This window comes from Triticum urartu, chromosome 5 (genome assembly GCF_003073215.2).
Source record: "Triticum urartu cultivar G1812 chromosome 5, Tu2.1, whole genome shotgun sequence".
NCBI classification, from domain to species: Eukaryota; Viridiplantae; Streptophyta; class Magnoliopsida; order Poales; family Poaceae; genus Triticum; species Triticum urartu.
In genome coordinates this window covers 318,945,526-318,962,464 of record NC_053026.1, presented here as the reverse complement: position 1 = coordinate 318,962,464, position 16,939 = coordinate 318,945,526, and the positions used below count along the sequence as shown (strand labels likewise).

Genomic DNA, 16,939 nt, shown 5'->3' with positions numbered 1-16,939 from the left:
GCCCAGTGGAGTTGGCCTAAAAACATTTCTTTCTTTAAGCCTGCTACATCCATCTCAAGTATTTATGGTCAAGGGTTAGCAGGGCCATCCAAATAGAATATGTGGTATGGGCTTTTTTAGTAGGTCATCCTACCAGATTAGGGTTTATCGATGACGAGCAACTGACATTAGTAATAACTATGAGTTGATATCACACTTCTATATGTATAATACAAGAGGCAGTTTATCCTACTTAATTAAGTACTAAGATACCCCGGCCCATGCATTAGTCGCAAGTACCCCATATGTCCTATTTTGTGTAAAGTCATGCTAAAATTCACGGAAAATTTCAGCATGACCTTTGCTGAAAATAGGACATATGGAGTACCCGAATTTGCCGGAATGGAAGTTAATCAACATTCCAGCAAACTCAAGGGCCTCTCGGGGTACCTGCAAAATCATTATCCCCGCGTAATGAAGTCGCCAATGGGTCATTTCAGAAGATCACAAGTAGCATCATCACAAGTACAACATCATCACAAGTACAGCAGCAGCAGCAATGAATACAGGCATAACAGCAGCAGCAGCAACAGGTTTATTCTTCTTCTTCATAAACATTAATTGGTGTGGGTGACTCTATCTGCCCTGTAATGACTCACTCAACTTAACAGGACAACCCACAAGCATTGTTTTGATTCCAACAGTTGTTGTAAAATACATCCAGCAAAGGTGCTCTAAAATCAGAAATACTACCCCCAAATCTTTAGCTCAATTCTGAAAATACATGGCTAGGACAACGGTAGCATTCAACCACAAGCCCAATCCTATACTTAACTAGGCCCAGGTCCATTAAATTCTTACAGAAACCAAGAAATGGAATCAACTCCCCTTGTTGTTGATTCAGTCACAGGAAATGCCATGTCTCAAAAATATCAAGTAGCACCATCATGTTCGATTTCAATATAAGGAATATTACAAAATTAACAGTTAAGATCCCAGGTGAGTAACACACTTTGGTCTTCTAGTTACAAAACAAAACTAACATAACTCCTTAATCACTATTTCAGCAAGCAGCAGAGGAGGTTTAAAGGAAAGGAGCATATGTAGAAATACACAACAGAAAAATACAAGAAGCCTTTGACACTCCGCTGCTCAAGGTACCACTACCCCATGCACATGTATTTGGGTAAGCAGCAGAGCAGAGGAGGAGGCCATTTAATCAGGTAAATGGTGCATTTACAAACTCTTTTCTCCTGGGAACTAGAAGAAAATCTCAGTCACTGAAATGGACACACAGGGCAACAAAACTAGTGCCTAAACTAAACTAACTAATTAGACTAACTAACTAAAGTAGTCCCTAAACAAGGAGCCTAAACTAACTAATTAACTAACTAACTAATTAGACTAACACACATGGCATGGGCGCAGGGCTACCGGCCAGGTGAGGTGGGGCTCGCGGCCAGGGACTTCAGAGGCGTGGCCGGGCGCGGCACGCGTGCAGCAGGACGGGGCAGCAGAAAGGAAGCCCGGCGCGCGGCGAGGCCATATGCCGCGCAGCAGCAGTAGGGTTCAGGCACGATGGAGTCGGCGTCCTACGGCATCTAACTCGATGGGGGAAAGGGGGCGAGGGAGGAGCTCACCGCGGTGGCGACGGCGAGATGGGGAGCAACGGTGGCGACGGCGAGTGGAGGAAGAAGAAGTGCTCGGGCCTCCTCTCCGGGTGGACGCAGGCCTCCTCCTCCTAGTGCTCCGGGGGCTGGCAGTCGTGGCGGCAGGCCATCGGCGGCGAGGACCGAGACGGCGAGGCGGGGCGCGGGGGTCGTCGGAGCGGGTGTGGAGCGAGGGGGGAAGTGGATCTGGCGAGGGAGGGACGAAGGGATCAGGCGAATTAGCTAGGGAGGAAGATTACTAATGGCGCACCCCCTGGCGGTGTGCCATTTGTATGTTATTTTTTTGATAGCAATGGCGCATCCCCGAGCGGTGCGCCATAAGTAATCTTTTTTTTAAATAGCAATGGCGCACATAAGTAAAAAAATTTATTATTTTTTGTTGCATCTAATAATTTTTTAGAAAATGAATATGAATATGAAACAGTAATAAGTTTTTATAAAAACAGTAATAATTTTTTTAAAAAATATCATCAAATTTGTTATTTGAAAATATTTATGAATATAAAAAATATCATCAAATTTTTTTATTATTTTTGTTGCATTCATTAAATTTGTTATTTAAAATATCATCCAATTTGTTATTTGAAAATATAATCAAATTTGTTTTTTTGGATTTTTAGTTGCATTCATTTGTGACGGTGGAGCGGGGGAGGATGCGGGGGGTCGTCGGCGGCGGCGGTGGAGCGGGAGAGGGTGCGGTGGGTCATCGGCGGCAGTGGAGCTAGCGGGGGAGGGTGCGGGTGGGATCGAGATGGAGGGGGGTCGAGATCGAGATGGAGGGGGAATCGAGATCGAGATGGAGGGGGATCGAGATCAAGTGTCCTCATGAATTCAAAAAGTGCCCATGAAATTTAAAAATATTCATGATATCAAAAAGTGCCCATGAAATACAATCGAGAAATGAAGACTACGATTTAAATACAATCGATCTTAGCTAGCTATCTGTTCACAATCTTCTTGCCCTTCTAGCGAGGGAGGGTGCGGGGTTGCTCGGCGGCGGTGGAGCGGGGAGGGTGCGGGGATGCTTGTGGTGCGCCATTAGTTGTTTTGCAAAAAAATTATAATAGTGGCACACTGTGTGGCAGGTGCGCCATTAGTATTTTTGGAAAAAAAATTGTTACTAGTGGCGCACCAACACATGGTGCGTCACTGTTATATAGTAGTGGCGCACCACATGTCTGGTGCGTCATTAGTGGCCATATCATCCATAGCCCTTTTCCTAGTAGTGGCATCCACGTCCGCCCTTCCGGCTGGTTCTACCGAAGATCCTCTCCAGTAACATGCGTCTCAGTCTCGGGACATTCGAGACCGCGCACGAGGCGCCCGCTCCTACGATGCTGCGGCATGGCGCCTCAGCAGGCCACGCTCGTAGATGAACTTCCACGATGCACAGATGTGCTAGCAGGCGCAGGACCTCGCGTCGCCGCCCCGTCTTGTAATAGACGAGGACCGTAAGGAACAACGCAGACGCCAGCGTCGCCTACTCATCGCCGAGGCGGACGAGCTAGCCATGATGATGACGATTCAGAGTAGGTTCTAATTGGACCGTAGTTTTTATCTATTTTGTCCTATTGGACTAGTTTTTTTATCTATATATGCTATGATGAACTATGTATGTTATATGAACTATCTATGTATCGTCTTTTTTATCTATTTTAGTCTATGCATGTGTTTTTTTATATTTGTTCGAAGTGTATATTTTGTTTGTGTGAGAGTGCGCGTTGTTTAGGTTTGCAGCGCCTGTTGGAGCAGCTCGTGCACGCTAAATTTTTGAGCAGCCGTTGGAGTAAGCGCTCTTCGCCATGCAAAAACAGACTATCTGCGCGTTGCAAAATGTTTTTTAACGTGCCGCACATATCATGGTTGTTGAAGATGCTCTAAAGACATGTACAATGGTGCTATCTTATGAGTGCCACGTAGGATCAATGATAAGGTGAAGGAGAGAGAATTCATTAGAAATAAGAGAAGACAAGAGATGATCTCTTAACATAATATGTCTCACCATATTTTTAGGAATTGTTAGTTATTGAAAATCTCTACTCCTAATGTCTCAGTTAGTAGTCTGCGTTCCGGATTTTATTTTCGTCCCACCTACCATGTTTTTTGATACTTCTTTGGTACCTACTCCCGCCTCTCAGTTCAAAAAAACCCAACCAAAACCAGGTTCACATAGTTCTCTCGCAAGCGACAAAATCTAACGAAAATAAACCTCCGGAGAAAAACCAGCAAAAAAAAACCTCCACGACCCGCACGCAGGCAGGAACGAGCGAGGCCTCCAGGTCCAGGGTGCCCACCTCTCTTTCTCTCTCGCCTCCCACCCTCACCCTCCCGATCTGGTCGCCGCCCACCCTCACCCTCCCGATCTCGTGAGCTGCAGGGGAAATCGGTCTCCAGAATCGCCACCACCGATGCCGCTCGGTTCCCCTCCGCAACCTGCCACTTGCGACGGACCGAGGTCGCCGATGTGGGCTCGACGCAGCCGCCCGGAGCTACTCCGCCCTCGACATCGAGGAGGGCGTGGTCCTAATCGAGCTCTCGGCCGCCCTGCTCCTCTACAGACTATCTCTATCCTCAGTCGTAGGCTCCTCGTGCTTTCTCCCCTGCGCCGCCACCCAATGGTCTCCGCCAGCGCCGCGTGCCCCCAAGAAAATGGCGGCCTTGGATGAAAACGTGCGGCTCAATCGACCTTGAGAAGATCCCCATCAACGCGGACTCCCCTATGTAAGTCCCCAATTCCCCTCCCTTCTCCCTTCACTCGATCCAAATCTCGTACCCACAGATCTAGATCACGGCCATAGGGAAACCAACAACGAGAAGAAGCGGCTCGCCGAGATATGCCATGTCGACTTCTCCTTTTGTCATCAATGGAGGCGCCACGAAGGCCAAGAAGAAGGCCCCAACAGCCCTAGCCATGGCAGGGCCTCATGTAGAGCCTGAAGTAGGTGCAGCATCATAGTCCATCCTTGCACATACAAAAAACAGACATTTATTTCTGATTATGGTCGATGTGAATAATGATGTTACTACGGGCCTATTTTTTTTCTGATTATGGTCCTTTTAGTATTGATTCTTGCTTGTATATTAAGAATTAAGTTCCCCTGGTTAGAAGTAACCATCAGTTCTTTCTACTTTCTGAAGAACTAGCATTCTTTTCTCTTTATTTTTTCGTCCATATTAAATTGTTTGGCACAAACATACATCTGAAATAAATGCAAGTCTATATCAAGTACTGAGATTAAGATGGATGGGAGGTCACGGATGCTGGGTCGGAATTTGAATGCTAATGCCTTCACTACTTTGTTGTGCTGTTTATCTTACACGGTTATGAGTCCGGTGTGTGGATCGGTCATTGGTGAAAGCGGCCGCCTAATTTCAGAGTTCTTCCTTTATTCCCCCAGGACCAAACCAATGATCAATGTGTGCTGAGAATGACAGCAGTATGCACCACATTTGCAGTCTTAACTACATGGTAAGCTTTACTAAACTGAAACTTGTCCAAACATTTGCAACCAACGTTGGAAAAATTTATCAGGTTGCAGTTTTGCGGCCGTGTTGAATCGCTTTTATACTTAATACTTTTGATGGGTCGTACAAGCTAGTTGAACTGCCACTGGTTGCTACAACCTACAAATATACATATCTTCAATATATGACTCACTATATATGAACTTCTCCGTGCATAAATTGTGTTTTTAGACGATTCACTGTAGAAATTGGTGTGCTATAACAGTGAGACTGTTCTATATATTGCTATCCAGATTTGACATTTAGTTTCCATAACCTTTATTTTTCTGTTATTATTAAGGACAACATGCTAATTTCTCTAATCCACTCTTATTGTAATGTTATGATTTTGTTTCTAGGTTAGTAAAACTTTTTATTCAGCTCAAAGAGGTCCTGCGGTACATCCTAGGAAATAAAGGCGAGTCAATTCGGTGAGCATAAACTGGATTGCCTTCTATTGTGGCGGGTCAAACTATTTTTTGAAACACCACCACCACCTACATGCTTTTTTCTTCCTTTTCTTTCTAATAGAGCGCTGATTGTACCTACTTAGAAATGTTAGTGGATGCATCCAAGTCTAATTTGGCACTTCTTTTTTAAGCTGAATGGAGAGGTCATATCTAGCTATAAGTTGTTTGCTACTGTATTTCTTTAGTTCCAATTAATTGGATTTGATTTTAAAGTTCTACAGCCAAATGATAGTTCAGAGAGAGTACATGTTGTTACTCCGCTTATTTAAAAACTACCAGAGAGAGTACATGTTGTTACTCCACTTATTTGACTAAATGATGCAAATGCTTTCCCCATAGGATAACTTGACAATTTGTCGAGAGAAGTAATAAAAACCATCAAGCTTAAAGAGCAAAAGTTTGAGCACCGAAACGGTGAGTTCAGATGCCATGTAGTTCATAGTCTATGTGCAACGGCTCTTTAATTTGACTGAAGCAAATGTGATTTCTGGTTCTACCAAATCATTTTATTTTATTGTGCAACACAAGTATCTTTATTTGACCTTGTTTCCTTAGACTATGAAGAGGTTAGAAGAAAAAAGTGTTGATTGTTGTATTGTCACACTGTACATCATAATCATTGTTGTATATGTTTTTGCATACATACATCAATGATGTACATAGACAGAAGAAGTCTTAACAGAGCTATTTCAAAACAAGATGAGGAGAGCCCCAATGATTTAAACAGTAAAATACTAACCTGCACATGATCATATAATGTACGGATCACAGGCTGGCTAAACCCTTCTTTCGAGTCTCCTAACATTGTCTACTTAATTTTCAGTACCTGCAAGGTCAGCTAGCTAGAAATTTGGGTATGCTGCTATATGCCTTCAGTTTGTAAAATAAGATGCATATTATTCAGCTTGATTCATTGCTCAGGATTTTTGAATAAGATGGGGCGACCATGATGTGGCTCGGAGAAAGGGTGCATATGGGATTACTTATTACCCATTGGGTCTGCAAATATGAGAGGTAAAAAATTTCACTGTAGTGCAAGGCACGTTCTAAGTTTCATCTTCGCACATGATTATGGACTTATGGCATCTGATCAGCTTTCTCTTGACATGCGTAATTCCAACACCGTCCCGATCTTTCCAAAAATAGATTGTCTATGATTATGAGAGTAACCACAAGAACAGACGAAAGTGGCGAGACTCGTTACGAAACAATGCAGATTCTTTACCCCTAGGACAGTGACAGTGCTAACATTCATGTATGTATGTTAGGAGTTACGATATGACCTTTTGTTTATGTATGTTAACATTCAAAAATGTTTGATGAGATCAATAATGTATATATGAGATGTGATAAAACTGAACATATGTTGTACTCGGCGTATTTGATTAAATATATTAACTAACGAACCCATACTTTATTTATCATCAAGTGGCAAGGCATGGGTATTTAGCTCGTTGGGCTGATGTTGTTGCACGTCGTGGCAGGGACGTCCGTGTGTGTGCTGCTTGTGCTGGGCGCTGATGTGGTCGCCCCCGATCGGAAGGGACGCCGTGGAGCTGCCGCGGGATATGGTGGTGGTCCGCTGATGGAGCTGGGAGCAGACGCGGAGGCAATGGGCCCGACTCTCTGTGTGCAAATCATGATGACTTGGAGCACTGTCATGGGAAGTTTTTATTCATCTTTACCTATATTTATTGGATTAGGTTCCATTGGCAGGTGAGATTCTTATCCTGAATGCTTTATTCTATTTTTGCCAAGACACTTCTCCTTAATATGTTCAATATTCATAATAAATTTGTTGCGGTAGAATTACATGATTTCTAAACATTTTGATTCATAATACCAATTTGCTGCATCATGGGGTTTATTAGAAATCCTATTGCATTTCTAATCAGGATTGTTTCTAATGGTGATTAAATCTGTCATAGCGTCAACAGGTTAAAGACGATGTACCCTTTTCCCGTTTGGATACCAACCATTGCATTCAGCAGTAAGATCTGTTGCTTATTTACTTGTAGAATCAAGTGGGTTAGAGGCATCTGCTTTTAACTATTTACGACACTTCAATAAAACACTCTTTTCTTATTTGTGTGAATACTATTTGTTTCACCTTTTGCACCTCATCATCATAGCATCTGGTTTCAAAAATGAATGACTACTTGCGAAGGTATTGTTTTTAGTTTCTTCTTTTTGGTTCAGCTTCTTTGATTTTCAGTAGTTGGTCCGTTAATCATCTAAAAATTTTAGTAAGATGTTTCTACATCATATTCTTGAATGTTCCTGATTTCACATCCATGGTATCTGCTTTGCTTTAGTACATGTTCATGGTTCACTCATGATTTGTTTCTTTCTCCCTATCAGTCTTACCATTTTGTTTTGCTTGCTTTACCTTGTAGCTTCTTCCAGTAGTTGTTTTTTTCCTTTATATTAGAGCTGCTCTGTCACACTTTTTATGCTTTTATGATGTCCTAATAAAAGTTTTGTGTGGGCAGATAATTTTTTGCTTACTACAAACCGTAAGAAGCTGAAGCTTACTGATTTGGGGCTTGCACGAGAGGAAACTGTAACTGAAATGATGACGACTGAAACTGGGACATACCGATATGGACACAGAGGTTATAAATCACTCTTTTCCACACTAGATAGTCAATATTAAAAAAATTAGGAACTGAAGCCGAAATAAAATGGTTCCTGGTTGTATTTTCCCGGGTTGATTCTTCGAATTATACTTCAATTTGTATGCCCTCGTGATAATTTTCTGCCTGAAGTTTCTAGAGCTCACTGATTTTAGGACCTTCTATACAAAGAGAAAGCTGATGCTCTAGAATTTGTGTATGAAGATTGCTTTAATAACAATCGCAAATATAATTATATTCTTCAATTAAGTAATGATAATGTAATATTGCATCCTGTCATTTACAATCAGATAGACAAGTGACCTTAAGTATAAGGTTTCAAGCTACTTAACGCTCAATGCTTGTTATATAATTCTCCGTGGTAACATCAACTGAGTTGGGCATCATAATTGGCACTGAACATCCAAAGTTAAGTTCGTGCTCACCATTTCACGATTATATTTTTGGTACTGATATTTTCATATTACCAGTTCACTGAAGATAGAGCTCTGGCATTGTATTGAAGCTCAACTCCGCATGAAAGTGTACAACTTCACTGTTATGTTCTGGCACTCGAATTTGCTATGCTTTTCATGCTAGGAATACTTACACGTTCATTCTTAAATCATCTTGTTATATGGCATTGTAGATCTGATGGAGAAGAACTTGTGTGATATAGGCCAGGGCGGAGGACGTTGTCAATGGAAAACATGGCTCCACATGAAGGTTCACTCGCCAATAGTCTTCAAGAAGATGCGAAGGTCATGGTTCTGAGTTGATGCCCCTTGAAAAAAATATCTTCTCATTTTCTTGTTTGAAGGAACACTAGGAGAAATTGAGGATGCGAAAAATGTACGGAGGAAAGGGAGACTAGTAGAGGTGCACGGTGAGGCATCGACGAATCCTAAAAAGAGAAACTTTTGTCATGTTGTTCTCATATCCAAACTTGAATCAAGTATGCTTTTTGAATGGCTTGCACTAAAGCAGAGTATAATTCTTATACTTGTGTTTTAAATTGACTACATGTTGTCGTCTCCTCTTGTATACATCTTCCGTAACTACCATTTTATGTGCATAGGCGAATTGTAAGTAGATGAGCTACAACCTAATCATCTCAGGGGAATCGTCACACATGTATGAATTATACACCTGGATAACTATGAAGTCATAGGGGTACTTGACATCCTTAACTCATACTAACTTATTATACTATCAGTCAATTATATCTTTTATACGAAAGGCCAGGAAAGAACTAGGGGTACAAGGTGATAACACATAGTGGAACCAAAGAGGGATGCTCAATAACTTGAAAAGATTTAGCTTCATGTACGCCCGAGGCAGAGCGGTGCCTACTTTTAGAGGCATAGTTGGGGTAGGTAATAATAGGATATGGATAATGACAGGTAGTTATTTTATATGGAACGGCTTCATAGGATCTTTATTATTAAGACTAATTGGTGCGGAAGAGTTCTGACTCAAGACAAACTAAAACTTGAAGTATTTGAATCGATGTGGGTATTTATTTGTTCCGTATTTGTGATGTTTTATAGGGATGTGGTTCAGGTCTCTAGCACATACCATGTACGTTCGAGTTGGGTAGTCCATGTACTGGTAATCCAGCAGTAACCAGTATTGGGAGGGTGCTCACCTATCATGGGTTTTATTGTGAGGATTTTTCGCGCAGGTCCTCCATTCCGTCCGATCTCATCCCAAAATCCCCAACGCCCCTGACGTGGTCGCAAAGCCGCCTGTAAGATTACAAGGTACACAACAATGGTTAATTGGATATGAGAAGATGATCAACTAGATAGCGGCCACTCACATGTGGTTAGATGGTTAGAGGAACAGTGGGTATTCCAGCCACACAGGTCAAGTCTTGGTGCTGGCATTGTCTCGTTTAGATGTGACATGTAATAGCCAGGGCGCAGGGATCGGTCGCGGGAGGATAGCGCGCGTGATCTCACGAAAATAGGGCGAAGGCAGTTGGGGCTCCGTCCGCGGTTCAGTACGTGACGACAGTCGGCTGGGACGCGGTGTGACTTCGCAATTCTCAGATGGATTGGCTCACGCGGCGGGCTGACCACAGCTTCTGTTTTGGATCTCTGCGAACGGCCTTGAGCCCACGGGCTATGGGCGCATCGGAGGATGTGCGCGATGGCTTGTGGTGTGGCGTCGGTCATAGTTCGAACGGGGTGCGAGTGCAGATTTGCGGGATGCCGGATTCGCCGCGGGGGGTAGGGGAAGAGGCGAAGAGGAGGCGAGGCTTTGGTGAAGGGACCGCACAGGGTGATATGTATGAGCATAAAGACCTGGTTCCCGCAAGGAACATAGGGGACTGGGGAATTAGCGGTAGGTTCGGAGACGGAAATGGGAGGTCACTTTTGCGCGAGACACTGCTGATTTAAAAAAATAGGGTTTCTGTTGCAATCTTATGTCGGGGTCTCTGGTAGAAACGGATTTGCGGAGTCAAGAACGCTGACACTTTCACGAAAGTCATTTTTTTCAACATTGGCGACAAGTGGTGAGGGAGTATCTGTTGGACGGAAGCGTGCGAGTTCGCGAGGTGCTCGCCGCTGGGTGATGTGGAGAGCGGACGCAAGTGGGGGTTCGAGTGATAAGTCCCGCAGCGAAACGGATCTGCCCAGGGATCGCATCGCAATGCTGTAGGGATTATCTTGGTCCCTTTTTTCGTAGATCTATTTTCAAAACGTTTTATCCTCTCAACCGTGCGTCCAACTCTTGAACCGGGTTTGCTTTGCACATTGATTCCCTCGCGTCGAGAACTCTTGGGAAGAGCTATTTCTATACGTTGATAGGGCGTGGCTGATGGGGGACTTGCTTGTAGTGGCAGATTTGCCAGACAGAATTGAAAAAAATAGACGAAAAACCGGCGGCATCGAGGGAGGGCGTGAGGGATTGGGTTTTTATATCCTTTGCCCCGAGAGGAGGACGCCGCCACAGGTTGAGTGGATCCTCTCACGGAAGGATACAGGAGTGAGGACGTTGTGGGAGGACGAAACTCGCAGGCGATCTCTTCGAGAAAGAGTAGAGAGAATGCAACTCAAGTTGGGGGCAATGGTGTTCCAAAAGAGAGAGCGCAAGCGGCGGTGTACGGCCTCGTGACAAGATGAGGACAAAGCACGCTCGCCTACGCCCAGGGGAAGCCAGGACGCTCGGGGGTACCACTTCTTGCGAACGCGCGACAGGGTACCCGAAACGAGCAAGTTGTGGTGTTTCCTTCACGGCATTTCCAGAGGCAGGCTGCGGTCCTGGGATGGAGAGCACGTCGCAGTGGTTGCTTGGTTCCTTGAAGAGGGAAAGGTGGGTGAGTCGCAGGGCGCAGAAGCTATGCCGGGGGCCGGGGCCGTGTGGGGCAGCCAATTGTCGTATATGTACTATATAGCCTGATAGTTATCTTGATGTAACAATCAACGCGCTACTATAAAAAAATATACTGTTCGCATCGTAGTAAATGTAGAGTTGTCTAAATCACAGACAAGTTGCGTGTGTCGGTATTGCGTTATATTCTCATGACGTAGGCGATGAAGAGGTGGAATGATAGAACGTGGGTAGCGACATGTGTGGCGAACGATACTAGTAGGTTGGGATCTGTCTAGGTGCCTAGAGACACTTCAGCGTGTATGTATGACTCGAGAGAAGTGCGTAGACGTAGCGGCATTGTCGATGGGAATTATGAGAAAAAAATCATGATATATTGGATAGTATACATAGCCAACAAAAACAATAAAGTAAGAGTATTTAGGGTTGGCAGTACGTGAAATGAATAAATATCTTTTATAATTACCTTTCATATACTAAGGGTATCACAATAAAATTGAGAGAGAAAAAATATACTTGGTTGAAGAAGGTTTGTTTGCATGTTTTTTTTCTTTTGTTGGACAATTTTCCATGGCCTATATTAATAATTTAAATAATTTTCATATGACTATTTACTTATAAATGAACATTACAGTTTTGTTGTTTTCCCCAAATTTTGTGTTAGTACAATTATTTAATCAACATATTTTCCTAATAATGTCAACTATTTTTTTTATAGAGAAAATAGTTGTGTCAGTTTCACTTTTATTTTTTCCAGATATTATATATGATTATACTCCCTTCGATCCCTTTTACTCTGCGCATAAGTTTTTCTTGTTTTTTCCGCAATACTCTGCGCGATCCTGATTTGTAGCGGTTTCTTCCAAGTCTATCCTAATCTTCAGCCCCGCATGCAACGCTACCTCCTCCTGTGCATTAATTACTGACCGCGCATGCAGCGCATGCAAAGGAGAATGGGCCAATAACAGCCATGTAGAGGAAACGAGGAGGACGGGCCAATAACTGGCTCCGGTGATCATAGCTCCCATGCTTTCTTGGTCGCTGCAATTCAACTAGCACAGGGGCAATTTCGTCCAAAAAAATTTACAAGTAGGTCTCCTTGGTATGCGTGATGTGAGTTATGCGTAGACTAAAAAAATAGGAGGGAGTATTATGCAGTAGAAAATATCATTCATATTTGATCATATATATTTCATCGTAGATACAAAGTGATGGGTTTTGACATATGCACTGATGTAACGATGACAGACCGCACTGAAACACCACGAGAAGAGGTGCATATAGCTAACCTTCCTCGGTATCTATTGTACATGCAAATATGAAAGGTATATTTTTGTATATTAATGTTTTTTTAGAATATAGGAGATATGGATATGGACTTTGGATATGCACAAAAAGAATCCATTGAGGGTTCCGATGCGAAGTTGCTGAAAGGGACAGTAAATTCACCGAGTTTTTTACAACATAATGATGTCGAAGCGGTGATATCTTATAACAAACCAAAAAAGGATGTCAATTTAAATGTCATCGCACAAGGTATTTCTTTAATGTTATTATCAATATTTTCTTTGTGAAATTGCCTTCTGTATTCAACTAATTTGGCTCATTTTGTTGTCTAAGTTGGCTCAATTTTTTATGAAGTCGACAAACTATGTTTGTACCCCTAGAGATATTTCAGTCATCGAATCAATCATGTCTGCCCCCAAGAAAACCTTGTTCGTGGACATCTTGTTATCAACGGACGATTGGAATGCCTTTTGAAAGATGATATGTTCTTACACGATGGTGTAAGACCAATTGCATAAACTTTGTAATTAATAATTACAACGAAATATAATATTGTAATATATATATAGGGTCGCGCTATTCGTCACCTAGGTGAGGAATAGTTATTCTTCACCCCCTCTCTATTTTGACGTCAATGCACCATATTTTTAGGTTTCGTAATTTTTGTCATATTTCATACGTAAAAAGAGAACGTAAAAAATATATACTCGCCGTAAAAAATATTTTATTTTATGTAAAGTTACGAACGTAAAAATATACATGAAAATGCGGTATTTTTGGTCTTATAACCTATTTTTTTATTTTCTTATACTAAATTTTATATAGTAAATCAATATGACCCTGAGTGATGAATAGTAACACTATATATATAAACACTATTCTGATCACGGGATCAGAATAATATTCTGATCACAACATGAACTTCCCGAGTAACGCGCCTGACCTTCCTCGTGTGCTAGGTTGAACTTCAGCTAAAAAGTGTCCAAATGGGGCTTGCTATATACCGTTGGAAAGCTATGGAGACCAGTATCATGACTCAAGTTCAATTTTTGGTAAAATGTAAGCGGTTTAAGAGCAGTTTTGAAAACCGTTTTTTCTTCGTACAAAACACGTGAATCGTATTTTCGATCGCATTTTTAAACCGTTTTTCGGAATGAGGCAAATAATATGGCATTGGAAAGCTGCTGCAAAACCGCTCCTTCCATATGTTGAAAGTTTTCCCTAATTCCCTACAGTTAAAGAGTAATTTGGCAAATCGTAAAATTTCGCAAACCGAACACCGAGTTCGTATTTTTGATGTCATTTCTAAACGGCTAATACAATTGAGGCAAATAATATGGCGTTAGAAAGCTTATGAAAATGCGCTACTTTTTCATTTTAAAAGTTTTTTCTAATTTTGAACGGTTTAAAATTAATTTAGAAAACGATACAAGTTCCACCGAGTTCGTATTTTCGAGCTAATTTTTTAACCGTACGTCCAAATGCAGCAAATGATATGGCGTTGGAAAGCTTGAAGAAATGTGAAACTTTTTTGTATATATTGTTTCTCCTAATTCATTCCGGTTTTATGTCAGTTTTGAAAATGGCTAAAAACATATTTTTGCCGTAATTTCTACAAACTTTATCGGAATGGGGCGAATAATATACCGTTGAAAAGCTACGGAAAATGCAAAAAAATTTCATGTTGATGGTTTTCTCTGATTCCTAGGCATTTTCAAGTAATTTCGAAAACGGCGGGATCATTCGTTCTCCCTTTATCGCAAAACAGATTCGCCGAAAATGCATCGTGTGAAGAACCTGAACTTCTCGGCATGTTTACTTGAACTTCACTCTGTTTTTCACGTGATTTTTTTGCTCGTGGCTCTCGGTCCACTGCTCGTAGCTCTCTATCCACTCACCGGAATTGAGCAAGTGACATACCGATGGAAAAGCTGCTGTAAACACGCAACTTTCCCATGTTGATCATTTTTTCATACTCGTGATGATTTTAAAAGTTTTTTATCTGAAATTCATTCAACATAGTAGCTGAACTTCCTGCTGTTTTCACGTTGAACTTCTGTGATGTATTTTCGTTTGTAATTTTCTCATCCATTACTTCGTGTTACATAAATGATATTCCTTTTGTACAAATCTCTCTCACAATAATTTTTTTAACTTTCTCCGGCGCACGACTTGAACTTATAACAACAAAAGTTTTAGACTTTGCTTTTTTATTTTATTTTTAATACAAAATGCACACCGTGTAGTACGTGACCTTCTGACAGTTATCAATCTAAACTTCTCTCGGTTACGTGAAAATATCTAAGTTTTTTTATAAATATTAATATAATTTGTTTAATCCTTTTTATGAATTTTGAAGCGTTCTATTTTTAAAAGTTGAACTTCTTGTTATTTTATTTTTGAAATTCTTGTTTTTCATTCTTTAATAACGAAGGAAACCTGAGTTTTCTATAATCGTCGAACTTCTCCATCTTTTTAATTTGGACTTCCTGGTTTTTTTCTTAATCTTATTTATGAAATTTTGAAGTGCTCTGTTTTTAAAAGTTGAACTTCTTATTATTTAATTTTTAAACTTCTTGTTTTCCATTCTTAATAACGAGGGAAATATGAGTTTTCTATAATCATCGAACTTCTACATCTTTTTAATTTGGACTTCTGGTTTTATTTCTTTTAGTAACGGAAAAAATCCTACTTTTTGATAGACATCGAGCTGGTCTGTTTTTAAATATGAACTTATAGGTTTATTTTAATAGAACTTCTTCATTATTTCAAATAGAACTTATTGGTCTTATTCTTTAGTGACCAGAAAAATTGAGTTTTCAAATAAATATCAAATTGTTCTACTTTTAAAAATTGAACTTCTTGGTTTTATTATTTAGTAACAAGAAAAAATTGAGTTTTTAATATGCATTGAACTACTTCATTTCTTAAAACTGAACTTCCCGGTTTTAATCGTTAGTATTGGGGAAAATCTGAGTTTTTTTAATTTGAACTTCTTGGTTTTAATTTGAATTTTCTTTAGTTTTTCCTTTTTATTTAGGTTTGAAGTTCTTCATTTTATTCTTTAGTAAGGAGAAAACATCTAACTTTTTTTGACCTTTGTACTTTTCTCTTTTTTTACTTTGAACTTCTTAGAGATAAATATGTTTTTTAAGAACTTGATAGAACCAATTTTTGTTCAAATGTTCGAACGGATCTCTCTAAAAAAAATGAACTTCTTGGCTTTTACTCTTTAGGCATGGGATAAATATGTTTTTCTATAAAGTTCGAATTGCTCTCCTAATTTAATTTGAACTTATTTGTTTTTGCTCCCCCGAGCACAAAATTGAGTTTTTTATAAACTTTGACCGTTGCTATTATTTAATTTGAACTTCTTAGTTTTATTCGTTGGAAAATTTTGGTTCTTTTAATCCATTTTAACAAAAAAAAGTTGGACTTCTTTGGTTTTTTAGTTCGTCCCTCTTTGATTTTGTAATAAACATTGAACTTCTTGATTTTTTTAATATAAACCTCTAGATTTTGAAGAAAACAAGAAAATTCCATTTTTTCAATAAATTTTGAACTACTCTTTTTTTTGAACTCCTTGGTTAATTATTTAGTAACGAGGAAAATCCTAGTTTGTAATAAATACTAAACTGCTTTGTTATCTAAATTTAAACTTTCGGGTTTTTTAAGAAACGAAGAAAAGCCGTTAATATATATAATATGTACTGCTCTATTTATTTTATTTGACCTTCTTGATTTTCTAATAAACAATGAACTTCTCCGTTATTTAAATTTGAACTTCTAAGTATTCTTGTATCGATGAAAACCTATTTTTTATAATCCTTTTTGACTGCTCTGTTTTTTAGTTTGACCTTTTTGGTTTTGTAATAAACAGTGAACTTCTCTACTTTTAACTTTGAGCATTTGTTTTTTTTTAAATGGGGACAATCCTTTCTCATATATTTTTTTCAAACGAGGAAGGGAGTGCTAGTGAGGGATGGCGTCGATGGTCGGGGAGGGGGATGAGGGGCGGCGCCGATGGTTGCGAAAGTAATCTTCTCTGTTTTTATAATGGATAAATCCTTTTTTG

At 40.3% G+C, this 16,939-nt stretch overlaps 1 protein-coding gene and 1 long non-coding RNA gene across 8 annotated transcripts; both read left to right on the top strand.

Annotated features, from left to right (window-relative positions):
* The first annotated feature begins 3,864 nt into the window (after window positions 1-3,864).
* LOC125508795 lies at window positions 3,865-7,077 on the top strand. 5 transcript variants are annotated; one of them, XR_007283766.1, is made up of 5 exons: window positions 3,865-3,928; window positions 4,027-4,370; window positions 4,448-4,587; window positions 5,048-5,118; window positions 6,545-6,995. It is a non-coding gene; the product is annotated as an uncharacterized LOC125508795 (long non-coding RNA). The 5 variants fall into 5 exon arrangements; XR_007283765.1 differs by having other exon boundaries at window positions 3,879-3,935; XR_007283763.1 differs by lacking the exon at window positions 3,865-3,928 and adding an exon at window positions 7,053-7,077 and having other exon boundaries at window positions 3,935-4,370; window positions 6,545-6,637.
* Window positions 7,078-7,081: 4 nt separating this feature from the next.
* On the top strand, window positions 7,082-9,260 carry LOC125508794. Of its 3 annotated transcripts, none has more exons than XM_048673591.1 (3): window positions 7,082-7,339; window positions 7,561-7,613; window positions 8,918-9,260. In XM_048673591.1, exons 1-3 carry the CDS (start codon window positions 7,086-7,088, stop codon window positions 9,010-9,012), a joined length of 402 nt encoding a protein of 133 aa, XP_048529548.1. In that variant the 5' UTR covers window positions 7,082-7,085; the 3' UTR covers window positions 9,013-9,260. The 3 variants fall into 3 exon arrangements, 2 of the variants coding, with proteins under 2 accessions (XP_048529548.1, XP_048529547.1); XM_048673590.1 differs by having other exon boundaries at window positions 7,552-7,613; XR_007283761.1 differs by having other exon boundaries at window positions 7,082-8,238.
* Window positions 9,261-16,939: the final 7,679 nt, after the last annotated feature.